Source organism: Mobula birostris, chromosome X (genome assembly GCF_030028105.1).
Source record: "Mobula birostris isolate sMobBir1 chromosome X, sMobBir1.hap1, whole genome shotgun sequence".
In the NCBI taxonomy this organism is placed as follows: Eukaryota; Metazoa; Chordata; class Chondrichthyes; order Myliobatiformes; family Myliobatidae; genus Mobula; species Mobula birostris.
Genome location: NC_092402.1, coordinates 65,376,111 through 65,403,371, shown reverse-complemented (window position 1 = coordinate 65,403,371; position 27,261 = coordinate 65,376,111). Strand labels below are relative to the sequence as shown.

Sequence of the window (27,261 nt, the reverse complement as noted above, 5' to 3'; positions counted from 1 at the left end):
ACACCCTGCAGGACGACAAACAAGACCCGTTAAAGGGCGGATGAACCCTCTCGTAGGGTCAACGGCCATCTAGCAAACATGTGCCGTGAAGCTCGGAAAGGGCATCCCTTGCATTGAAGCTTGGTCTGTCCATTCACTGCAACAGAACTCCCCCCCAGCCGTCTTGGACTCCACCATGCTGCTGGATCCGGGAGGGGATGTCGAGAGGATGGGTCTGGACTTGTGCAACCCCCTACTCACCTAAGATCCACTCACGCATATGCTGTTCCTTTCTGAGGAGTGGGATACCACCCCACTAACTGACTGAAAGGAACCATCATCATCCTATGGGATGGATAGTCAGAGAGAGAGCTCTATCCATGCTGGAATCTCTTCTGTAATACTACGGGCTCGTAGCTTGTTAAGCAGACTCATTTGTGGTACCTTAACAAAGGCCTTCTGGAAATCCAAGTACACATCAGCCGATTCTCCTTTGTTTATCCTGCTTTGTTATTTCTTCAAAGAATTCCAACAGATTTGCCAGGCAAGATTTTCCCTCGAGGAAGCCATGATGACTATGGCCTATTTTATCCCGTGTCTCCAAGTACCCTGAGACTTCATCCTTCAGATTAGGAGAATGGGCAAAAAAAGTTGCAAATGAAGTACAATGTTGAAAAATGCATGCCCATGCACTTTGGTAGTAGAAATAAATGTGCAGACTATTTTCTAAATGGGGAGAAAATCCAAAAATCTGAGATGCAAAGGGACTTGGGAGTCCTTGTGCAGAACACCCTTAAGGTTAACTTGCAGGCTGAGTTGGCAGTGAGGAAGATCGCATTCATTTCAAGAAGTCTAGAATATGATGTTGATGCTTTATAAGACCTTGAGTTTTGGGCTCATCTAAGAAAAGATGTGCTGCGCTAGAATTGGAGTGGGTTCAGATGAGGATCACAAGGATAATTCTGGGAATGAAAGAGTTATCACACGAGGAACTTTTGATGGCTCTGGGTCTGTACCAGCTGGAATTTAGAAGGATTTTGGGGTGGGGGGGGGGGGAGGGTGGTCTCATTGACACCTTTCAAATGTTGAAAGACCTAAAGTAGATGTGGAAAGGGATGTTTCCCATGATGGGGGAGTCTAGAACAAGAGGGCACAGACTCAGGATAGAGGGGCATCCATTTAAAACAAAGATGTGGAGAAATTTCTTTAGTCAAAGGCTGGTGAGTTTGTGGAATTTGTTACCACAGGCAGCTGTGGAGACCAGATCGTTGGGTGTATTTAAGGCAGAGATTGGTAGGTTTTTGATTAGACACTTTGGAAATCAAAGGTTACTGGGAGAAGGTTGAGGAGTGGATAAAAGGATCAGCCATGATTGAATGGTGGAGCAGACTCAATGGGCCAATGGTACATTTGGCTGCTATGTCTTATAGTCTTAATAATAGACTGCAACGTCTTCCCAACCACTGAGGTTAGACTAACTGGCCAATAATTTCTTTTCTTCCTTCTTGAAAGGTAGAGTGATATTTGCAATTTTCCAGTTTTCCAGAACCATTCTAGAATCTAGTGATTCTTGAAAGATCATTACTAATGCCTCCACAATCTCTTCAGCCACCCGTTTCAGGACTCTAAGATGTACACCATCTGGTCCAGGTGACTAATCTACCTCCAGACCTTTCAGTGTCCCCAAGAACTTTCTAGTTATGGTAACTTCACACACTTCATGCTCCCTGACACCTGGAACTTCCACCATACTGCTAGTGTTTCCACAATGAAGACAGATGCAAAATACTTAAGTCAGTTTGTCCGCCATTTCTTTGTCCCCCATTACTACCTCTCCAGCAACGTTTTCCAGCAATCTGATATCCACTCTCGCCTCATTTCTACACTATGTATCTGCGGAAAAAAAATCTCTTGGCATCCTTTTTAATGCTGGCCAGCTTACTTTCATATTCCTTTCTTCACATTCTCAATGCCTTTTTCAGTTCCCTTCTATTAGTATTTGAAAGCTCCCTAATCCTCTAACTTCCCACTAATTTTTTGCTCTATTATATGCCCTCTCTTTGGCTTTGACTCTTCTCTTATTAGCCACAATTCTGTCATGTTGCCTTTAGAATACTTAAGAAAAAAAAACTTAATAGGAACAGGAGTAGGCCATCCAGCCCACTGAGCCTGCCCCGCCATTCAATAAGATCATGACTGATCTGTAAACTCAGCTCCATCTACCTGCCTTTCCCCCATAGCCCTTAATTCCCTTACTATGTAAAAACCTATCTAACTGTTTCTAAAATATACTTAGTGAAGAAGCCACAATTGTTTCCCTGGGCAGAGAATTCCACAGATTCACCACTCTCTGGGAAAAACAGTTTCTCCTCATCTCCGTCCTAAATCTTCTCCCTTGAATCTTGAGACAATGTCCCCTAGTTCTAGTCTCACCTACCAATGGAAACAACTTTCCTACTTCTACCTTATCTATCCCTTTCAAAATTTTGTATGTTTCTATAGATCCCCTCTCATTCTTCTGAACTCCAGAGTATAGTCCCAGGCGACTCAATCGCTCCTCATAGGTTAACCCCTTCATCCCTGGAATCAACCTGGTGAACCTCCTCTGCACTGCCTCCAAAGTTTCTCAAGTATAGAGACCAGAACTGCACCCTGTACTCCAGGTACGGCCTCACCAGTACCCCGTATAGTTGCAGCCTGCTCTTGAACTCAATCCCTCCAGCAATGAAGGCCAACATTCCGTTTACCTTCTTAATAACCTGTTGTACCTGCAAGCCAACTCTTTGCGATTCATGCACAAGCACTGCCAAGTTCCTCTGCACAACAGCATGCTGCAATCTTTCACCATTTAAATAATAATCTGCTTCTATTATTCCTTCCAAAGTGCATGATCTCGCATTTACCAACATTGTATTCCATCTGCCAGACCTTGGCCCACTCACTTCACCTATCTATATCCCTCTGCAGACTCTCCACATCATCTGTACAATTTGCTTTTCCACTCAGTTTAGTGTCGTCAGCAAATTTTGCTAAGCTACACTCAGTCCCCTCTTCCAAATCATCAATATAAATGGTAAACAGCTGCGGGCCCAGCACCGACCCCGGCAGCACCCCACTCACCACTGCCAACCGGAGAAACACCTATTTATACCAACTCTCTGCCTTCTGTTGGTTAACCAATCCACTATCCATGCCAATACACTTCTTCCAAAGTATAAAGTATCCATATCTTATTTATAAGTCTCTTGTGCTGCACCTTATCAAACGTCTTCTGGAAATCCAAGTATATGACATCCACCTGTTCCCCTCTATCCACTGCACTCATTATGTCCTCAAAGAACTCCAGTAAGTTTGTCAAACAGGACCTGCCCTTTCTGAATCCATGCTGCGTCTGTCTAATGGAAACACTCCTTTCTAAATGTTTCGCTATTTCTTCCTTAATGACAGCTTCAAGCATTTTCCTGACTACAGATGTTAAGCTAACTGGCCTATAGTTGCCCATCTTTTGCCTACATCCTTTTTTAAAAAGTGGCGTGACATTTGCTGTCTTCCAATCCGCCGGGACCTGCCCAGAGTCTAGAGAGTTTTGATAAATGATTACCAACGTGTCTACTATAACCTCCGCCAATTCCTTCAGCACCCTGGGATGCATCCCATCAGGACCAGGGGACTTATCTACCTTCAGGCTCTCTAGTTTGCTCATCACTATCTCTTTAGTGACAGTGATTTTATCGAGGTCCTCACCTCCCATTTCATCCATAACAACCTTCTTTGGCATATTAGATGTGTCCTCCACTGTGAAGACCGATACAAAATAGTCGTCCAATGCCTCAGCCATTTCTTTATCACCCAAAATCAATTTCACCTTATCGTCTTCCAAGGGACCTACGTTGACTTCAGCCACCCTCTCCCGCTTTATACATTCATAAAAACTTTTGCGATCTGATTTTATATTTTGTGCTAATTTACTTTCATACTCCATCTTCCCTTTCTTTATTTCATGTTTAATTGTTCTCTGTTGCTTTTTAAAGTTTTCTCAATCCTCCAGTCTCCCACTACTCTTTGAGACTTTGTACACGAGCTTTTAATTTGACACTATCTTTTATTTCCTTAGTTACCTAAGGCTGACTCTCCCCACACTTACTGTCCTTACTTTTGACTGGAATATACTTTTGTTGAGCACTGTGAAAAATCTCTTTGAAAGTATTCCACTGTTCCTCAACTATCCTCCCAAACCACATTAGCCAACTCCTCCCTCACCCCGTTGTAGTCTCCCTTGTTCAAGCATAATACACTAGCTTTAGATCTAACTATTTCATCCTCCATCTGAATGCGAAATTCAATCATACTATGATCACTCTTTCCAAGAGGATCCCTGACTACAAGATCGTTAATCTTACCTGTCTCATTGCACAGGACTAGATCCAAGATAGTATTCACCCTTGTAGGTTCACTAACATGCTGCTCAAGAAAGCCATCACGGATGCATTCTATGAAGTCCTCAAGACTTCCTTGACCAACCTGATTCACGTGGAAGTTAAAATCCCCCAGGACAACTGCCGTTCCGTTCTTACAAGCCTCAGTTATTTCTTGGTTAATCGCCTCTGCCACTGCAATATTTTTATTAGGTGGCCTATAAACAACACCCATCAGTGATTTTTTTAATCTTAATCTTAATTATTCTTAATCTTTACCCAGATGGACTCAACATTCTGTTCCGTAGATCTTATATCTTCTCTCACAATCGCCGATCTCATCCCTAATTAAGAGCGCCACCCCATCTCCTCTGCCTTCGTGCCTATCTTTCCGTATTACCTGATACCCTTGGATATTTAATTCCCAGTCATCTCCACCTTGCAACCAGGTTTCTGTAATGGCCACTAAATCATATGCCTTGGTACTGATCCGTGCCACAAGTTCACTAATCTTGTTTCTAATACTACGGGCATTTAGATAAAGTGCCCTTATACTCATTGTCCTTTTAGAATCTAGTGACCTATGCGATTTTTGCTTTTTACTCTACTCTTACTTTTTTCTTCACTAACTCTAGCTTTGGTCTCTGCATCACTTCCCTCTTCTTTTCTGTGTGGGTTCCCATCCAACTGCCACATTAGCTTAAAGCCTCCCCAACATATACTTCTTCCTCTTTGGGATGTATATATCATGTGCTGTCTAAATTGCTTCCAGAAATTCCAGCCATTGTTGCTCATCCATGCCAGTGTTCTTTTGCAATCTATTCTAGTCAACTCCTCTCTCTCGTGCCTCTTTAATTCCCTTTACTTCACTGCAATACTGATACCTCCAACTTTAAGACACCTCATTGGCACTCTAGAAATTCCACCTTCTGTAATCCAGCACCAACCTGATTTTACCAACCTACCTGCATTTTGAAGTCCCCCATGACTATTACAACATTTTCCTTTTGGCATGCATTTTCTATTTCACATTGTAATTTGTAGGCCGTATCCTCACTACTGTTTGGGGGTCTGCATGCAGTTCTCATCAGGGTCTTTTCACCTTTACAGTTCCTTAGCTTTATCCACAATGATTCAACACCTTCCAACCCCGTCCAACCCCGTTACCTCTTTCTAATGATTTAATTTCACGTTTTACCAACAGCACAATTTCCTGCCTATCTTTTTGATACCATGTGTATCCTTGGACATTAAGCACCCAGCTATCTTTCAGTCATGATTCAGTGATGCCTACAACATCATACCTGCCAATCTACAAATGTGCTGCAAGTTCATTGACCTTATTCTGTATACTGTGCACAGAGACAATATCTACAGTCCTGTATTCACCTTTTTTGGTTTTGTCCGCCTTTTACGTTGCAACTCATCCTGTTGACTGTAAGTTTGCCCTATCAACAGCCTCTCCTCACTACACATTGCCTCTGTTTGTAAACCAGCTACCTCATCTTCAGCACTATTATCCACCTTTCCTATGATACTCCTCGCATTGAAATATAGGCAGCTCAGGACACTAGTCGCATCATGCTCAACCTTTTGATTCCTAACTTTGTCTGAAGTCTTACTAACATCTGCCTCCACAACCTCTCCACTAACTTTCTAGCACTCTGGTTCTCATCCCCCTGCAACTCTAGTTTAAACCCCACTGTGCAGCATTAACAAACCTTCCTGCTAGGATACCAGTTGCCATCCCAGTTCAGGTGCAAACTATCCCTTCTGTACAGGTCCCACCTTCCCTGGAATTGAAACTGTAGTTAATTGTTCATTGTTATCTCTGTGTTGAAGTATAAAACATTGTGTCAGGAAAGTGAGATTCTCTTGGACTCTCCTGGAGGTTCACTGTGTGATTAAAGACTTTTATATTTCCCAGTTACAGCTTCCATGCGACTCAGTTTTAGTTCAGCTACAAACAAAAATTGCACAAAAACACTTGTGAGATCACATTGAATTCTATGAACAACTTGCGGCTTCCAATTTAAGGAAAGATATGATACTATTACAGATAATCCAGAGAAAGCTCACCTAGATGCTCCCAGGCATGTCTTACAAGGTTAAGCAAATTAAGACTCTATTCATTAGAGATAGGAAGAATGAGAGGTGATCTTATTAAAAGATGCACAATTCCAAGGATACTAGACATTAGTGCCATAGATTAGATGAATAGTCAGTTTATTTTCTCCCCCAGGATAGGGGAGTCTAAAACAAGAAGGCATAGATTTAAGGCAAGGGGAAAGATTTAAAGAGGCCAGAGAGACAACTTTTTCCAGGGGGTGGTGAGTATATGGAACAAGAAGCCAGAAAACAAAAGCTGTTGAGACAGATACAATTGTAATGCTTAAAAGACATTTAAATAGATACATGGATAGGAAGGGTTGAGAGGGGTATGGGACTAGTTCAAGCAGACAACTCCTGGACAATTATTAGGCAAAAACAGAATCAGGCTTTGCCATAATTTATACTTCGAAGGAGGCCATTAACCCCACAGTCAATGTCAGCTCTCAGAGCCATCCTGTTCCCCACTTACTTCCCTGTGACATATTCTCTCACAAATGCTATCTGAAACACCATTCTCCCACCAGCCATCTACAGCAATGGTAATTTATAGTCACCCACTAACCTGCACATAGCTGGGATTTGGGAGCAAACAGGAGCATCTAGGGAAAGCCAAAATGAACATGTAAATTCCACAAAGACAACATCCGAAATCAGGCTCAAACCTGGGTTGCTTGAGCTATATTTTGGCTATACTACCTACAGTATCACTGTGCTGAATCACCTGCCCAGGATTAAAAACAAGAACTGGATTTTGACAGTTTTCAAATTTTACCTGCAATACCCATTTACTCCTAAGAATTAACTTGAATGCTCAAATCACAGGTTTGGTTATTAAAGGAAGTCTGCCTGAGACCATCTGGTTGCAGCAATCTACTCATGGTGCAAACTCTTAAGGCAATACACAAGGCGGCATGGTGTTACACAGTTCCAGATTTCAGATTGCAGCAAGTACCGCAAGCAATTGTCAAAACAAACTGACAAAGGAAAGGCAGGCTCTTGTATTCATTACAATTCCAGGGGATAAATATGATAAATTTCTGCAGCCTTTACGTTAATTATGGGTTTCCTAAGGATTTTGCAGACCATTCATGGAATTCCACATTTAATATATTGCCTGCTAAATAAATCAGGCTAACATGTAGAAATCAGCTAATTGACGATACTGGTTTTACAGCACAAGGTGTGAATTTTCCTTTAAACCTTTGTATTTTCAGCAGGTGGATGAAATACATATATCAAGGAGAACAGCATGCTATCTATTAATTACTGCTTGGAACCAGAATCATATCAGTACATTTAGACCACCTTTCTAAATAAAATTGCACTGCAGTTCTGTTAAACTACATAAAGGAGCATATCAACACACACAAAATGCTGGAGGAACTCAGCAGGTCAGGTAGCATCTATGGAAATGAATAAACAGTTAGCTTTTCAGGCTGAGACGCTTCTTCAGGACTGGAAAGGAAGGGGGAAGACACCAGAATAAAAAGGTTGGTGGGGGTGGCTAGAAGGTGATAGGTGAAGCCAAGTGGGTGGGAAAGATAAAGGGCTGTAGAGGAAGGAATCAGAAGAGAGTGGACCATAGGAGGCCAGAGTGGGAAATCAAAGAAGAGGGGAGAAGGAGGGATTTTTTTTAAACCAGAAGGAGAAATTGATAATCATGCCATCAGGTTTGAGGCTACCCAGATGGAAAGTAAGGTGTTCATGGATCAGACATGACGAAATGGCAGAGCAAACTTAATGGGGCAAGTGGCCTAATTCTGCTCCTATATCTTATGGTGCAGCTCCTCCACTGAGGGTGGCCTCACGTTGGCACACGAGGAAGCTATGGACCGACATGTCAGAAGGGGAACAGAAATGGGAATTAAAATGTTTGGACACTGGAAGTTTAGCATTTGGCGAGCGGAGCAAAGGTGCTTGACAAAGCGGTCCCCCACTTTATAATGGGTCTCACCAAAGCAGGGGGGGCCGCATCAGGAGTGCCAGCCACAATGAACAACCGCAGCAGATTTGCAGGTGAAATGTTGCCTCACCTGGAATGACTGCTTGGGGCCCTGAATGGAGGTGAGGGAGCAGGTGTAGCACTTTGGCAGCTTGCAGGGATAAATGTTGGGAGGGAGATTAGTAGGGAGGGACGAATGGAGAAGGGAATGAAAGAGAGCGCGATCCCTGTGAAAAGTGAGGGGGGGGAGGGGATAAGGATATGTTTGGTGGTTGGGGTTCCTTTGGAGATGGCAGAAGTTGCGGAGGATGATATACTGGATGCAGAGACTGATGAAGTGGTAGTTAAGGACAAGAGGAACGCTATCACTGTTAAGGCAGTGGGAAGATGGAGTGAGCGTGAATGTTCGGGATATGGAGGAGATGTGGGTGAGGTCAGCATCAGTGGTGGAGGAAGGGAAACCCTGTTCTTTGAAGGAGGGGGGACATCTCTGATGTCCTGGAAAGGGAAGCTGCATCCTGGGAACAGATGCAATGGAAACGAAGTAACTGAGAAAAGGGATTATTTTGTTAACAAAGACAGGGTGGGAAGAGGCATAGTCAAGATAACTGTGGGAATCAGTGGGTTTACAAAAGATGTTAATTGACAGTTATCTCCAGATATGGAGACAAAGAGATTGAGAAAGGGGAAGGAGGTGTCAGAAATGGACCATTTGAATTTAAGGACAGGGTGGAAGTTAGAGGCAAACTTGATGAAGTTGACAAGCTCATCGTAGGTGCATGAAGCAGCACCAATGCAGTCATCAATGTAGTGGAGGAAGAGTTGGGGAGCAGTACCAGGGAAGGCTTGGACTGTTCTAAGTAGTCAACAAAGAGGCAAGCATACCTTGTGCGCCTGGCTACTCCAAGTTTGAAGAATGTGGGAAGAACCAAAGGAAAAATTGTTGAAGATGAGAACCACTTCTGCCAGATGAAGGATGGTGGTGGAGGGAGAAGGGCTGGTTATTTTATTGAGAAAGAAGTGGAGGAGGTTTCAAGCCTTCCTGACGGGGGAATAGAAGTGTACAGGGACTGGACATCCATGGTGAAAATGAGAGAGTTAGAGCCATGGAAATGAAAGTTAATGAGGAGATCAAGAGCATGAGATGTGTCTCGAATGTAGGTGGGAAGGGACTAAATCAAAGGGGATAGAATGGAGTTGAGGTATGAGGAGGACACGAATTTAGTGGAACAGGAGCAGGCAGAGACAATAGGCCTACCTGGACAGTCAGGATTGTGGATTTTGGGTAGGAAATTGAAGTGAGCAGTGCAGGGTAAGTGAACTATGAATTTGCTGGCAGTGGATGGGAGTTCAAGAGATGATGAGGTCCATGATGGTGTCAGAGATAGCTTTCTGATAGCCTGGAACGGGGTTTTTATTTCAAGGGGTAGCTATAAGGTGGTGTCTGAGTTTTGCCGCCTGGCTTCAGCAAGGTAGAAGTCAGTCCGCCACACTACAACAGCACCCCCTTTGTCTGCAGGTTTGATAGTGTGGATAGTAGTACGTTCAGAGGATGAGAGAGGAGTACTGAAGGCAAGATGGACATTGTCTTGTCAGCAATTCAAGATGAAAAGACCCAGAGCAGGGTGGCGAAGAGGTGGTGGTGGGTTGGAGACAGCAGTAGGGTTCATCAGTGCAGGGTGTGGAATTCTTGTCAAAATGGACTTGGAGATGGACGCGATGTTAAAAAAAATGCCAGCTTAAACATCTTGCAAGAATGACCTGCAGCTCCAAAGCAAAAAAAAGATTTAACATGAAACCCCAAAAACAAAGAACTCACATTTAGAAAGGCCGTGTTAGAAGTATGCTCCAGAGGTACTGTGGACTGCAGAACAGTATCCAGCAAACAATCAACTGATGAAGCCACAGGTTGCAAGTATTTCATATTATGGGCCACAAGTCAGGATTTCTTAATTGCTAAATGATCTTACCTTCGTTATCCAAGTCATCTGTCTCATCTGCCCAACTTACTGGCTTTGAGTGAATGTAGACTGGGGCATTCCCTCCTCCATCTTCTGCCAGAAAGTCAGTTAAGGTAAGGGTTTTTCCCTTTTTCTGCTTTTTCTTCCCTAAAGTGGGAGACAGACACAAAATTTGAAAACTAACTTACAACATTAATGTTCTGCACTAGGAAACGTTGTTTGCCGATACTACCTGGCTGACATTTTGATAATTCTCCCCTCAACTCCTGCCCTGCACCTTCTACCCTCAGAGAAAAAAAAACTGGATGCACATATTTTATGGCTCCAGGTTTACACAAATATAAAATCTCAATCCTTAACAGTTGTTACTCAGCTAACTAAGCTGCCCTTGTCCTCTGCCAACATTATCGGGCAGGATTTCTTTGATGCAGAGCTCATGTACCACGAATTACTACAAAGATAAAGGCAGAACCAGAGGAGGTGATAAATGAAACAAAAAACAAAGTAAACCTCCTCCATTGGAAAAGACAAAACATGAAAAATAACCAGAAGACAACTTAAACCTGCAAACTACAGAATACACAAGGAACACACATAAAAATTGCTGGTGAACGCAGCAGGCCAGGCAGCATCTATAGGAAGAGGTACAGTCGACGTTTCGGGCTGAGACCCTTCGTCAGGACTAACTGAAAGAAGAGATAGTAAGAGATTTGAAAGTGGGAGGGGGAGATCCAAAATGATAGGAGAAGACAGGAGGGGGTCGGATGGAGCCAAGAGCTGGAAAGTTGATTGGCAAAAGGGATATGAGAGGATCATGGGACAGGAGGCCTAGGCAGAAAGAAAAGGGGGAGGGGGGAATCCCAGAGGATAAGCAAGGGGTATAGTGAGAGGGACAGAGGGAGTAAAAGAGAGAGAGAGAAACTATAATATATAATATATATATATACATACATACATATATATATATATATATACATACATACATATATATATATATAGAAAAATAAATAACAGATGGGGTACAAAGGGGAGGTGGGGCATTAACAGAAGTTAGAGAAGTCAGTGTTCATGCCATCAGGTTGGAGGCTACCCGGACGGAATATAAGGTGTTGTTCCTCCAACCTGAGTGTGGCTTCATCTTGACAGTGGAGGAGGCCGTGGATAGACACGTCAGAATGGGAATGGGATGTGGAATTAAAATGTGTGGCCACTGGGAGATCCTGCTTTCTCTGGCGGACAGAGCGTAGGTGTTCAGCAAAACGGTCTCCCAGCCTGCGTCGGGTCTCACCAATATATAGAAGGCTGCATCGGGAGCACCAGACGCAGTATATCACCCCAGCTGACTAACAGGTGAAGTGTCGCCTCACCTCGAAAGACTGTCTGGGGCCCTGAATGGTGGTGAGGGAGGAAGTGTAAGGGCATGTGTAGCACTTGTTCCGCTTACAAGGATAAGTGCTGGGAGGGAGATCGGTGGGAAGGGATGGGGGGAACGAATGGACAAGGGAGTTGCGTAGGGAGCAATCCCTGCGGAAAGCAGGGGGGGGAGGGGGAGGGAAAGATGTACTTAGTGGTGGGATCCCGTTGGAGGTGGCAGAAGTTACGGAGAATAATATGTTGGACCCCGAGGCTGGTGGGGTGGTAGGTGAGGACAAGGGGAACCCTATTCCTAGTGGGGTGGCAGGAGGATGGGGTGAGAGCAGATGTACGTGAAATGGGAGAGATGCATTTGAGAGCAGAGTTGATGGTGGAGGAAGGGAAGCCCCTTTCTTTAAAAAAGGAGGACATCTCCTTCATCTGGAATGAAAAACTCATCCTGAGAGCAAATGCGGCGGAGACAAAGGAATTGCGAGAAGGGAATGGCATTTTTGCAAGAGACAGGGTGAGAAGAGGAATAGTCCAGGTAGCTGTGAGAGTCCGTAGGCTTATAGTAGACATCAGTAGATAAGCTGTCTCCAGAGATAGAGACAGAAAGATCCAGAAAGGGGAGGGAGGTGTTGGAAATGGACCAGGTAAACTTGAGGGCAGGGTGAAAGTTGGAGGCAAAGTTAATAAAGTCAACGAGCTCAGCACGCGTGCAGGAAGCAGCGCCAATGCAGTCGATGTAGCGAAGGAAAAGTGGGGGACAGATACCAGTATAGGTACGGAACATAGATTGTTCCACAAAGCCAACAAAAAGGCAGGCATAGCTAGGACCCATACGGGTGCCCATAGCTACACCTTTAGTTTGGAGGAAGTGGGAGGAGCCAAAGGAGAAATTATTAAGAGTAAGGACTAATTCCGCTAGACGGAGCAGAGTGGTGGTAGAGGAGAACTGGTTAGGTCTGGAATCCAAAAAGAAGCAGACAGCTTTGAGACCTTCCTGGTGGGGGATGGAAGTATATAGGGACTGAACATCCATGGTGAAAATAAAGCGGTGGGGGCCAGGGAACTTAAAATCATCAGAAAATTTCAGAGTGTGAGAAGTGTCACGAACATAGGTAGGAAGGGATTGAACGGGGGGGGGGGATAAAACAGTGTTGAGGTATGCAGAAACGAGTTCGGTGGGGCAGGAGCAAGCTGAGACAATGGGTCTGCCAGGACAGGCAGGTTTGTGGATCTTGGGTAGGAGGTAGAAAAGGGAAGTGTGAGGTGTGGGAACTATAAGGTTGGTAGCAGTGGATGGGAGATCCCCTGAGCGGATAAAGTTGGTGATGGTGTGGGAGACAATGGCCTGGTGCTCCTCAGTGGGGTCATGACCGAGGGGTAAATAAGAGGAGGTATCCGCGAGTTGTCGCTGTGCCTCGGCAAGGTAGAGGTCAGTATGCCAGACTACCACAGCACCCCCCTTGTCAGCAGGTTTTATAGTAAGGTTAGGATTAGTGCAGAGGGAGTGGAGAGCAGAGCGTTGTGCTTTTGGATACACAAGGAAATTATTTAAAAATTTTGCAACTGGCGTAACTCTTATTGGATAGGTTTGCATCCATAGAATTCAGGAAAATGCATGCATGAACTGTGATAAGAAAATTACCACATCTTTCTTTGCACTGTACAGAAAATGAGAATCATTTCCCCACCCACTCCCAATTTCTCAGAAAAATAGCACATCTGCCAACACTATCAGTTTAAACCAGGCTTCTAAAGATGGAGGAACTTCAGTTTAAAGCCACCATGAAAGGAAAAGACCCAAGTCACAGAGATTCAATAATGAAAACTTGGCACACTATACACCACTCCCCAGGGCTCTCTGCTTTGGTACACTCCCATATTAAAGCACATAGAAATGTTTGATTGTACCAAGCTATAAAGGTAATTTCCCCTCCTTCAAGCACTGTAACTTATTAAAGCAACATGCTTTGGGCAACAAATGTCATCAGACTGGCTTTGGGTACTTGGCCTTTCTTCTAAATTGGGAAGAGGTCATACTCGTGTTGTATGTTCTTCCGAAGATCACAATACTTTGTTTTTTCTGCCAGAGGGTTTATAATGATATCAATGTCAGATATGACCATTAAAAGACAAGTCCAACTCAATATCAATATACAGACAATTACATATAAACTGAAAGAGTAAAACTTTAATGGAGATCATGACTAATAATTAATTTCAGTCATTAAGGTTGGGTTTAACCAGCTTATATGCAAACTTCACATCAAGTGAAAGGTCATAAGTATGCCATAATTGGAAAGCAAGGAAGAGATGATTGGAGATTCAGGATTGAATAAGATTCACATTTAGAAATAAAAGCCAGGAAATGAAATGAACAAATCTAATCCAAACCAGTTCTGCTGCAAAACAGAATGCTCAAGGGACTAGTTTGCAACTGTGATCAATACCATACAATCACAAAATCACTTCCATAACTTTAAACATTAAATTTGACACGTACAAACCAATAAACATACATGTTTACTTTAATAATGTCAAAATGTTTATTTTTCTCCAAATTAAATATCATGCAAACAATAAACAAATGGAGTTCCAAATCACTCAGAAAGCTGTTCAATAGAGTGAAAGATGGCAACTTAAGGCAGCTGAAGCCACCACCCTATCTGCAGTTTAAAAAAAATGTCACTTACATTATAGCAATATGCATTCTCTTATACAGTAATCCAAGACTCAAAATTACATGTTAACAGATAGCAAATAAAAAGAAAATCACATTCACTGCATAGTACCCCAGGTGCATCGTCCTTTCACAGCCTAACAGATAACAAACCTGCTAAGTCACATTTCCCCATGAGTGCCCAGTGACCCTCATGGCAGTGTTTAAAACACAATTCACCACAAACTGCAAACCAACTCCTGTAAAGTTGCCAATAGGAAAGGTGTGTATAGAATTTACTACTTCAGTTTCTCAATTTTTAAAGGTTCCAATTCCCCTTGAGTATTAAATAAGATTTCCTTCTTTTAAAATAAAGTAAAACACTTAAAAAGCTCCATTTGGATCAAGTAACTAAAGAACAAAATGAATGTAATTCATGCTTAGAATGATATTCTCACTCCAGTCATAAGGTTGTTAGTTTAAAAGGCCTCCACAGATAACACAAAAATCCAAGTTGACACTCAGTGCAGCTCTCCTCTGGTGCTGCACTGATCATAAGGGATTGCATATTGGAGGACTCATTCAGCCAATCCCTACATCTGCTCAAGTGGATGTTACAGATCCCACAGCATTATTTCAAAATAGCAGGGAATTTTCCCAAGTGGGTTGGATAATATCTACCCCTTAATAAGCATCAAAACAAATGGGGTTATTATTTTGTTGTTGGAGGAACATGCTGTCTTTAAATTGTCTGCTAAATCATGCTCATTATTAGTGACTGCACTTCAGTAAGGGGCCCGCGTCTGAGTGTGGGGGACGACCTGGTGTTTGGACAATTTAAGTGCCGGGCGAGATCAACTGAAAGGGCAGGATGTTGGGAGAGGATGCGAGGGTCCATCTAGCTCTGCTCCATGACATTTTACTCCACTGTCCTTGGCACTGAGGCTGAGACTGCTCTGGCTACTACACGCTTTGTGTCTGCGAGTTCTGTGGCAATTCACCCCATTACATGATGAACTGAGACAGAGGCTATGGGCCTACTCCAGGATTCAGGTCTACAGACTCAATTTGGTTTGGAATGCTGTTATTGTTAGTGCTTTTATTGTTTACACGACTTGTGTTCCCCCCCCCTCCCCCCCGCTTTCTCTGATCATTCTTGCAGGTTTCTTACTTTGTGGCTGCCTGTAAGCAGACGAATGTCTAGGTTGCATTACTTATACATACTTTGAATCCTTTGAATTTAATTAGCTGGAAAGTGCATTGGGACATCTTGAGATCATAAAAGATACTAGATAAATGAGTTATATTATGAGAATGAATATTAAACCTCATACCTGTTCCTCTACAACAGGGATTCCCAACCTTCTTTATGCCATGGGAGTCTTACCATTAACTGAGGGGCCTGTGGACCCCAGGTTGGGAACTGCTGTTCTAGGATAAGCACTTATGACATAAAAAGAGAACGTTAGAACACTAATACAACGGGACCAGTGTTATTATATAGAATTTTGGACAGCTTTTATTACCTGGGAAAATTAACATCACTCCAGATTCAAATCTCTTACTAGCTCTTCCTTCAGTTAGTCCTGACGAAGGGTCTCGGCCCGAAACGTCGACTGTACCTCTTCCTAGAGATGCTGCCTGGCCTGCTGCGTTCACCAGCAACTTTGATGTGTGTTGCTTGAATTTCCAGCATCTACAGAATTCCTGTTGTTTGCGTTTTTAAACTTTTTGGAAGTCTTGAATTTTAACAGAATAACCAACCAGCTACTAAAATGCTAATAATGAATTCTCAGCAGACTTATTGAATATAGCTGCTTGTGGTTTAGCCAGGCAAGCTTCCTCAGTTCAAATTATGGCTATTTGAAAAAGTAGCATTAAGAAATAAGTACTGAATATTGATAAAATTTAGGCATTTTATTTTTACAACTGAAAGTTTTAAACACATTATTTCTCTCAAAATAATCATCTGGACTTAACAGTAGCTGCTTTTATCAATTCTCACTAATAGAACATTCACCATTGTACACTGATTTTTACTGCCCCAAATATACTGGTGAAATGGAAGAAAAATACATTGATCCACTTCTGTGATCAGCTAGTCACCCTCTTTAGCCATTCAGATTCGTTTGGAATTTAAAGGAGCATGTCACAAAGGCCAAATTTTCAAAACAGTTGAAAAACTATGCAATAAACACATAGCAGAAAAAAAGAATCTACCCATGCTAAAAATCTTAAGTGAATACAGTAAAACCAAAGAAATTTTGCGCACTTTAATCAATGCATCTGAAGGTCAAACTTTGGAGGGCATGGGCATAGAATCATGTATAAAAATTAATAGTTAGGAATGGAATTACAATACGTACAATAGTAAATGTTGATGGTTGTGTCAACCACAAAGGGTGCGGAAAGTTCCAGGAAGTTAATCCAGTGATATTCAGAAGGCAGTATTATTTACTGATCAGAGCTGTTTCAATGTTGACACTGGGCAAAGATGTAACGGTGTGTTTTTAGCATTTTACATTTTGTAATGCACTAATAAATTGACACATAGTTAAGAATTAAGAGTTGGTCACTTGGTCCCTCAGACCCATCATTTAATAATATCATGGCTGCATTCTTGTCTACTTGTGGCAATTTTTCACCCTCTTGCACATCTAGTATCAATCCATCTCTGCTTTAAAATATTTAGACTCTGCTGCCATTGCCCTTTTGGAAAGGGTCACCAGCTGCAGTAACATTCTAACAAACAAGAAATTATAATTTCATTCCGAAGGACTGCTGGAGCAATCTTACTTTTGAGCTTGTACTCAACTTTAACTCACATTCAAGTTTAGTACCAGAAATCTGTGGAACTATAAAGCAAGACTTACTGCTCTGTAGATGCTAAGAACAATGTTCATGCAAGTCTGGCTAAGAGTTGCACTTAAACTCAACCCTACCATTATGTTTATTATACTGAATTAACAACTTGCAATGTTATATACAAACAGCGTTAAAAAGTCTTAACTACAGATATTTTGGGGACAGACATTATACAAAATTTCCCTAATCTATTGTCAATGAGTTCTACTGCAGTGGTCCGTAATCACTCATTTCACTGCAGATCCCCACTGTATGTTACACATTTCTGACAACACTTCACAAAATGTCTACTCCTAGATTAGCTCCAATATTAGGAGTTTTAAATTTAAATAACATACCCATACCAACAGGGTTAGCCACAGACATTGTGACCATAGTGCTCACAACATGCTCTCTTCTACAATGAAAAGAAGGCAAAACAGATGAGAGACTGCTTTGTGGAGCACCCATGTTCAGTCAACAGGGCTGAGCCCAAGCTTCCTATTGCCCGTCAATTCAATTCTCCAGGCCATGGACTCTTGCGCTGCCAGTAATTTCTATCCCAGCATGCCACGAGGAACTCAAGTGAACATTTAAAACAGGCCGTAAACTGAAAGGACACGAAGAAGCTGCTCGTTCATACTGTTACAATTTAACTACCCACATTATCTGAGCCCACAGATAAAAGTTAATAACAACAAAGATGGTTTCAGCAAGTCTGACTTTGGTCCCCTGCAGCCTTGTGAAAGAGGTAAACATCAGAATAATCACAAGGGTAAAACCCATTCAACATCTTTTCAGAATGCTTATCAGCTCAGACTCCCCACCGGCTTAAAGTGTTGGTAATGGACATACATCAAACATTTCTATTTCAAACAGCTCATGGCATTATGAACATGATGGCACAATAAAAAAGGCAAGTTTCATAAACACACATATGTTGATATTGAAATTGAAAACTTCTGTATGTTTAAGCTGTAATTCTAAGCAATTTTCACTGAAATTTCCTGGTCATTTGGAACTTGCCCTTTTGAATCTAAAAACCAAAGTTGGAAGAATTGAAAGGGTGGGGAAATAAGAAGAATTTGGACCCAAGTATGACACTTAAAATAAAGACATTGTACACTGGGAGCCAAGATAGGTGAGCAAGAACAAGATTGAGGGCAAATACAGGATTTGGACTGCAGTGTTTCTGCTCTCTTCAAATTTGTAGAGGGCATAAAATGAATGCTAACAAAAACATTGGAATAATAGAATCTGTAAGTAAAGAAGGCATGGCTGAATCATTCAGATGAGCTAATACAACATTGAAGACAAATGATATTGCAGAATTGGAACTAGATTAGCTTCATGAAAGAGCAGATACAAGTCTAGTGCCCAAGGTTTTCCCACTGGCACGTTGTCAGAGCCAGTGTTCTGGACACTACTGTCACAGGAAAGCTTCCATCTACAATAAAACACCAATAACATGCTAACCAATTATTTGGAAATTCTGATGGTTAGGCCTCACTGGGACCTGGTGCAACTTCCATTCTCCCTTGCACACATTGGACCTTGGTTACTGCCCTTGAAACTTACCTAGTTCTGTATCCTGTGCTGCCTTGAGACTTACCAGGTTCACTGGAAATTTCATTCTGTATAACTTCATAAAAACAAAGTAAATTAAATGTGTTTAGATCATTAATTGAGGGATGGAGTGGGCAAGGGACAGACAAAAAAAAGTCTGAAGACCTGCTCTTCTGGGACTGAATTCGTGAGCATGCTGGGTTAAGAGAGTTTTACTGGACCTACCAAATTGTTTAAATCACTTTGCACAGCTCAAATGAACCAGTATTAAGCTTCTCCATTTAAGGAATACAAGAATCTGTGGGTCCCAAGCTGATTTAATGCTTCTAGCTTCAATTTTATCTGCGTGATTCTGCATTGCCACTATTTCATCCATATGCAACCATTCTCAACACAATTTACAGTGCCAAAGTTCAAAGCAAATTTTATTATCAAAGTACATATATGTCACCATATACAACCCTGAGATTCACTGTCTTGCGAGCATACTCAGTAAATCTAGAGAATAACCACAACAGAATCAATGAAACACCACCAAACTTGAGCGCTCAACCAGAGTGCACAAGACAACAAAATGTGCAAGTACAAAAAGAAGAAATAATAATAAATAAATAAGCAATAAATATCAAACATGAGATGAAGAGTCCCTGAAAGTGAGTCCATAGGTTGTGGGAATATTTCAATGCTGGGGCAAATGAAGTTGAGTGGTTATCCCCTTTAGTTCAAGAGCCTTATAGTTGAGGGGTAACAATTGTTCCTGAACCTGGTGGTGTGAGTCCTGAGGCTCCTGTACCTTCCTCGTGATAGCAGCAGTGAGAAGAGAGCATATCCTAGGTGATGGGGGTCCCTGATGGTGCGTTTCATGTAGATGTGCTCAATGGTTGGGAGGGCTTTACCGTGATGGACAGGGCCGTAATAATCTACCTTTCACAGGATTTTCCTTTCAAGGACGTTGGTGTTTCTATACCCACTCTACTATACACCTATAGAAATCTGCCAAAGTTTTAGATGTCATACCAAACTCCTAAATAGAGGCACTGCCATGCTTTCTTCATTATTGCTCTTACAGGCCGGGGCCAGGACAGGTCCTTCGAAATAGTATCAAGGAATTTAAAACTGCTGACCCTCTCCACCTCTGAACCTCCGAAGAGGTCTAGCTCATGGACTCCTGCTTTCCTTCTCCTGAAGTCTAGGATCAGCTCCTTGGCCTTGTTGACATTGAGTACAAAGTAGTTGTTCGGACACCCCATATAGCCAGATTTTTAATCTCCCTTGTATATACTGATTCAGCACCACCTTTTGATTCAGCAAACTTGAGTATGCATTGGAGCTGTTCTTAGCCACACAGTCATAAGCGTAAAGTGAGTAGAGCAGGGAACTAAGTACACAGCCTTGCGGCGCATCTGTGTTGATGGAGATCGTGGAGATGTTGTTGTTAATCGAAAATGACTGATGTCTGCAAGTGAGGAAATGCAGGATCCAATTGCACAATGAGGTATTAAAGCCAAGGTCTTGGAGCTTATTGATTTGTTCTGAGATGATGATGGTATTGAATGCCGAGCTATAGTTGATAAAGAGCATCCTGACGTATGCAGTTTTGCTGTCCAGATGTTCTAGGGTTGAATGAAGAGTCAATGAAATGGCATTTGCTGTGGACCTGTTGCTCCGGTAGGCAAATTGGAGTGGATCCAAGTCACTTCTCAGGCAGGAGTTGATATGTTTCATCACCGAGCTCTCAAAACACTTCTTCATTGTGGATGTTAGTGCTACTGGGTGATTGTTATTGAGGCAGGTCATCGTGCTCTTCTTAGGCACCGGGTAAGTCAAATCTGCTTGAAGCATGTGGGTTCCACACACTACTAAAGCAAGGGGTTAATGATCTCAATGAACACTCCAGCCAGCTGATCAACACAGGTCTTTAGTTTTTGGCCAGGTAACCCATCTGGGCTGGATGCTTTTCATGGATTCACCCTCCTGAAGGCCGCTAGCACGTTGGCTTCTGAGACTGAAATCACAAGATCATTGGGACGGGTGGGAGTTTGTGATGGTTCCTCGATGTTTTGAAGATTAAAACATTGCTTTGCTTGATTTAACTTAGTAAGAGGTGATAGCATTCAAGGTCTGCCACAACTGTCAAAGCATCCTTCATTGATTCAAATTTGACCACCTAATTATTGTTAGAAAATTCAGATTTACACAGCTTTTTATTCCCTTATGTATAAACTAATGAAAAGTTGAAGCACTAGTCACACCCTATCAACTGGAATGTACAACTATTATCCCCTTTCTCTGTCCATTATCACATACACATTTCCGTGCCCAAATTGATGTTGCCTCCAATTCCATGCATTTTATTTATCACCAAGTCCTTCATCAGATAAATAACATGGCTTGATCTAATACAATAATTGAAATCTTAATTTGATTTGTTGGACTTGAATTTCTCCTTCCAACCCCATACCAGCTTTGACCAGTTCACATTCAACCGTCGGCTGGTGGCTCAGTGAGATCAGCACCGGGCTCGAGTACGGAGGTTCCTGAGTTCGATCCAGTGACAGACCACTCCCGAACGCACTCTTCATCCGTGCTGGGTTGGTGTCACGCTCACAACACGACCTCATAAAAAAACACTGCCACCTCCAGTTTAAATTCCCACGTGGAATATCGTGGAAGATCAAATACTCAAACCCAAACCAATTGTTTAACCAACCACACAAGATAATGTCACACTCTTTTTAAAATATGAAGTCACTATGGAAGCAGACAAGAACAGTCTGGAGCGCAGAGGAGGGTTTGATCACGAAGATGATATTTGTGATGTGACATTTGTGACTTTGTACAAGTCCATTCAGTGTAGTGGCATGGGGAAATCTCAAACAGAGAAGGTTCAAATACACAGAAGTGCAAGGTGAAAATTTGAGACCTTTGGAGAAGTGAAGTTAGGTTGCAAGGAGAGAATGACTGCAGATGTATATTTCCTAGGAGAGGCATGATGGCAGCTGGGGGGGGGGGGCTGATGTAGCAAGAGGAAAAAAACTTATTTAAAAAAAGAGCAGAGAAACTAAAGAGGAGTTGGGTGGTCAACAGTTTGCTAAAAATGCCCAATAAGCAGAAAGTGAACCATGAACCTCACAAACATGAGCTTACAGAGAAAAAGGCGGCGAAAAGAAAAAGAGACATGAATGCTTAGCTTTATTAAGACAGGCAAGCAATAGAAAAGAACACCAGAGAGATCGTTGAATGGACAGTCCATTTTTGAAGTGACAATTCTTGACACAGGTGAAGGTGGTAGGAGAAGAAGGCTGACCAATAAGGATGACCAATCTCGGGTTGTATAAAGGATCAGGAACCTGCTCCCTCGTTTAATGAAATCAAGGTTGATCTGCATCTCGACTCAATTTACCTGATCGGCTCCTATCTCTTCATACAAATACACATGACAGCCATGAGAACTCCAATTATAGCATCAAAAAGCTTTTAACGGAGAAGCCTGATTTCTAGAATAAAGAATTGTAGATTACCTCCCTAGGAGGAAAAGTTTAACATAATATACTTTTGTTCATGGTTACCCATCAGCAGAAAGTTTCAATGCATCTTTGTACAAGTCTCCTTCAACTTTAAAGCAACTTAATTAGATAACTTGTTAAAGCTTTCAAAAGTCAAGGGAACACAAAAATTGTGCTTAATGTAATATTCCACATATATTCAAGCCCATTTTCCTTACAACATTTATTGCTGTGGTATTGCGATCATTTGGGGGGGGGGGGAGAAAGAGAAAAAGAAAAGGGATTCTACTGGGATCATCAATTTGTATGTGCATAAGTATTACAACAGAGGACAAACTGATCAGAGAGATGACCTTGTTACGTGTGAGGCAATAGTAGTAGAGAAAACAATCAAGATGGGAGGATGAAGATGATGACCGTAAGCATGGGTTAGATTTACATCACATAACAAATGATCCGTTTCAAGCTCATAAGCTACAGGTGTAATTTCGAGTTGCCGAATCACAGAACATGCAGATCTCCAGAATTTCCGTTTTCACGATATGCGACGTTGTTTGATGGCAGGTACAACGCCACTGCTACTGGCAAAAGTTCTGGCAGACGCCACGTACAACGTGACGAATGCAGGCCAAAATGCTGGTTCAGGAGTTGGAAGTACTGCTGGAAATGTGAAGTTTCTCTCATGGTCGCCCCATGCCGCGCCTCCCCCACCCCCCCCCCCCGGCTGAACGGGACGCAGCATGTTCAGTGAGTGGGGAAGGCCGCCTCAGTGCGCCCCCCAGCCCGCCGGCTCACCGCACGCCTCCCTCCCGCTCGCTCGGTCGTTCCCTTTCGCACTACACGCCGCCGTCGGCTGAAAGGCCGACTAGCCAGCCGGCCAACCACGCGCCCATCACATCATCCCCCCGGAATTCATCAAGCCCGTTCCCACAAAACCCGGCTTATACCAACAGAAACCGCCACCGATCTGTTTCTTTTCTCCCGCCCCACTCCGCGCTCCCAACCGCTTACCTGAAGACGCCATGTTGGAGAATGACCATTGACAGGACCCGGATATCGAAATCACGTGACACCCCGCTTCACAGTGGTTGGGAAATGTATCTTGTGGTTCGCGTTTTTGTATTCCGCAAAAAAAGCGCTCATTTTTTTTCTTCGAAATTACCTGAAATGTGCTGTTATATTACAATTGTTTTACCGATTCAGATAACTGGAAATGTTCAACTCGAGATACTCAGAAGGTTTTTGAAGAAACGTGGCCAGTTAATATTTACAGCATTTTATTTTCTCTTTTTCATAATCACAATCTTTTTCCCTGGATAGGGGAGTCTAAAGCTAGGGGATACGGGTTTAAGGTGAAAGGGTAATGGGAACGAGCTGGCAGAAGAAACTGTCGAGTCAGGTAGATAGGGCCAGCACAGAAAGCATAAGAAGGGTTCGGCCATTCAGCACGTCGTGCCTGCTCCGCCATTCAATAAGAATTGCTGCTTCAACTCTCTTCAAGCTCACTTTACTGCCCTTTCTCTAGAACCCTTAATCCATTCCTCTCAAATATAGAGGGCAAATACTCTGCCTAAACACTGCTTTGTGGCAAGGAATTCCAAAGACTCCTGAACCTCTGAGAGAAGAAATTCTCCCTCACCTCAGCTGACATTTACCATCATTGGGAATGATAAGGATACACCTGGAGATTCAAACCATGCTTTTACTTTTTTTGTTGGAGACTAACTAGCTACTAAATATGCTTAAGTGCAAGAAAGGTTTATCAAACTGATTCCTGGGATAGCTGAGCTGATATATTAGGAGAGATTGAGTTAAGTAGGCTCATGTTCATTGGAGTTCAGAAGTGGGAGATCAGTCATGATCACGTTGAATGGTGGCTCAGACCAAAGGAATGAATGACGACTTCTGCTTCAGTTTCCTTATTTCCAACATTACTATGGCATCACACCCAACTGACCTGTTTACATATCACATTGTTTTCCATTGTTGAAAGGATGTTTCACATATGCACAATTCAGGCTGTTTGCTAGCTTTGTCAGATATGTGGACTTTCTGATCCATCTTTGTGTCTCTGGTGTTGAGGTTATCTCTTAGTCTGTAACATTCTGACACAACTCACCATTGACACATGTCTCCTCTTCATGGCTGGTTCTATTCTCCACTTCTGGAACAAATTCATCACTCATCTCTGGTATTTTTTGCTGGCATTTTCACCGAGGTTTTAATTTTGCAAGCCAGGCCAAATGTAGGGCTGTTTGTGCATCCATTCATTATTTAAACCACACATAACTCTACCCTGCAATGCATGGTTTAAGAAATCACCAAAGTTGCATATTTATCCAGCTCCATGATTCCTTTTGCCATACATTTAATTCTTTGCCATTCCAAATGACTGGGTAGCACAGTGGTACAGCTGGTAGAGCTGTGCCCTCACAGCACCAAAGACCCAGGTTCGAACCTGACCTCTGGATTGTCTGTGTGGCGGTTACATCTCTGTCACCATGTGGGTTTCCCCCAGGAGCATTCTTCTGGGGTGCATCACAACCTGGTGTGGAAGTTGTCCTGTCCAAGACCGGAAGAAGCTGCAGAAGATCATGAACACAGCCCAGCACATCGCACAAACCAATCTTCCGTCCTTGGACTCACTTTACACCACACGCTGTTGGAGCAGTGCTGCCAGGATAATCAAGGACACGACCCACCCAGCCAACACACTTTTCATCCCTCTTCCTTCCGGGAGAAGGTTCAGGAGCTTGAAGACTCGTACAGCCAGATTTGGGAACAGCTTCTTTCCAACTGTGATAAGGCTGCTGAACGGATCCTGACCCGGATCTGGGCCGTACCCTCCAAATATCTGGACCCGCCTCTCGGAATTTTTGCACTATCTTACTTTCCCTTTTCTATTTTCTGTTTATGATTTATAATTTAAATTTTTACTATTTACTAACGATTTGCACTCCAGGGAGTGCGAAGCGCAGAATCAAATATCGTTGTGCTGATTGTACGCTCTAGTATCAATTGTTTGGCAACAATAAAGTATAAAGTATTTCCTCCGACATCCCAAAGACATGAGGGTCCATAGGTTAATTGGTCAAATGCTCCTCCGCACATAGCCTTTGTTGCTGCACTGCTGGAATTTTCCTGATATAATATCTTAGTAAAGTGCTGCGCAGTTTTCAGGCCGTGTAAAAATTACCTGCTCAGAGCAACGGTTGGTCCGCACATCTGTAAAAAAAAAATTTGAGGAAGTGTTGGTCTGTAGGTTGTGGAATCAGTTCAGTATTGAGGTGAATGAAGTTATCCACACCGATTCAGGAGCCTGATGGTTGTAGGGTAATAACTGTTCCCGAACCTCATGGTGTAGTAACCAAAACTTTTGTACCTCCTGACCAATGGTAGCAGTGAGAAGAGAGCATGGCCTGAATGGTGGGGTCCTTGAGGATGGATGCTGCTTTCCTGTAGATGTGCTCCATAGTGGGGGGGGGGGGGGGCTTTGCCTATGTTCCCATTGTTCAACAGTTTGCCTCAAACCTGCTTCAGAGGCTGCAATAGCTTCAATGGGGTACTGATTCCATCTGCTGGACTGAAACCATTGTATTATAGAACATAGTCTTCATTCCAACATTGTAAATCCTGAAACACCCACACTCTACAGCCCCCCCCCCCCAAACACAATTCAGCAACAGCATTGTGGAAACACTTTCCCCGGAAATACATTAGCCGGTCAATGCCAATTAGGGATGGGAAATAAATGCCGGTCTTGCAAACAAGTGCAGGTCATTAAGAAAGTATTAGTGAGGCAGCAGGAAGTGTAGACTGAATTGCTGGTTTGCGTGATGATCTGGGCTGTGTTTATGACTGTGTACATTTTCTTCCCATCTTGGGCAGAGCATTAGCCGTACCAATTGGGCATTCGAGTTAGGTACTTTCTAGGATACACCTGTGAAAATTGGTGATGGTTATCGTGGACATGCTGAACTTCCTGAGGCTTCTCAGGAGGTAAAGGTGCTGGCGAGCTTTCTTGGCCATAGAGTCTACGTGGCTGGACCAGGTCAAGGTATTAGTGATACTTACACCTAGGTATTTGAAGCTGTCTGTCATCTTCAACCATTTTCACCTCAGCACCTCAGACTGCAGCATGTCCTCCACCCCACTTCCTAAAGTTAATGGCCAACTCCTCTGTTTTGCCAACATCAAGGGAAAGATTGTTGCCTTGACACCATGCCATGAGGCTCTCTCCGTTCTGCCATTTGAGGTTTCAAAGGAATCAAGGGATATGCGGATCATGAATATCCCCACATCCTGGGATATCAAGAGATGAGGGTGGTGAACAGATGGCTGTGGAGGCCAAGTCATTGGGTATATTTAAAGTGGAGGTTGATAGATTCTTGAGTAGTCAGGGTGTCAAAGGTTATGAGGAAAAGGCAGGAGAATGAGGTTCAGGCGGAGAATAATTCTGCCATGATGGAATGATGGAGCAGACTCAATGGATGGAATGGCCTAATTCTGCTCCTATGCTTTATGGTATTCTAGTCCTATGCAGAAAATGGCACTGAGTTGATGTAACAGCTATGGTATTATTGAATAGCATGTAGATTTGAGAGGCTGAATGGTCTACTCCTGCTTCTTATGACTTTATGTAACAACTAGGAATGACCAGTCATTACTTTAGGTCATGTCAATAGCAATTGTCGAGTCAAGTCAAGTCACTTTTTATTGTCATTTCGACCATAACTGCTGGTACAGTACACAGTAAAAACGAGACAATGTTTTTCAGGACCATGGTGCTACATGAACTATACAAAAACTACACTGAACTATGTAAAACTACACAAAACTACACTAGACTACAGACCTACCCAAGGCTGCATAAAGTGCACAAAACAGTGCAGGCATTACAATAAATAATAAACAA

General features: G+C 42.7%; 1 protein-coding gene across 2 annotated transcripts in view; it reads right to left on the bottom strand.

Moving 5' to 3' along the window:
• Positions 1-23,397, bottom strand: part of eif4ba (eukaryotic translation initiation factor 4Ba) — a 75,809-nt gene extending 52,412 nt beyond the window's left edge. The window contains exons 1-2 of one of the 2 annotated variants that reach the window (XM_072249646.1): positions 23,358-23,397; positions 10,419-10,556 (exon numbers count right to left, since the gene is read on the bottom strand). In XM_072249646.1, coding sequence (XP_072105747.1) covers positions 10,419-10,556; positions 23,358-23,370 — 151 coding nt within the window. In that variant the 5' untranslated portion in view covers positions 23,371-23,397. Of the gene's footprint in view, positions 1-423; positions 584-10,418; positions 10,557-23,357 lie in introns of those variants that run through there. The other variant, XM_072249647.1, reaches the window with a different exon arrangement.
• Positions 23,398-27,261: the final 3,864 nt, after the last annotated feature.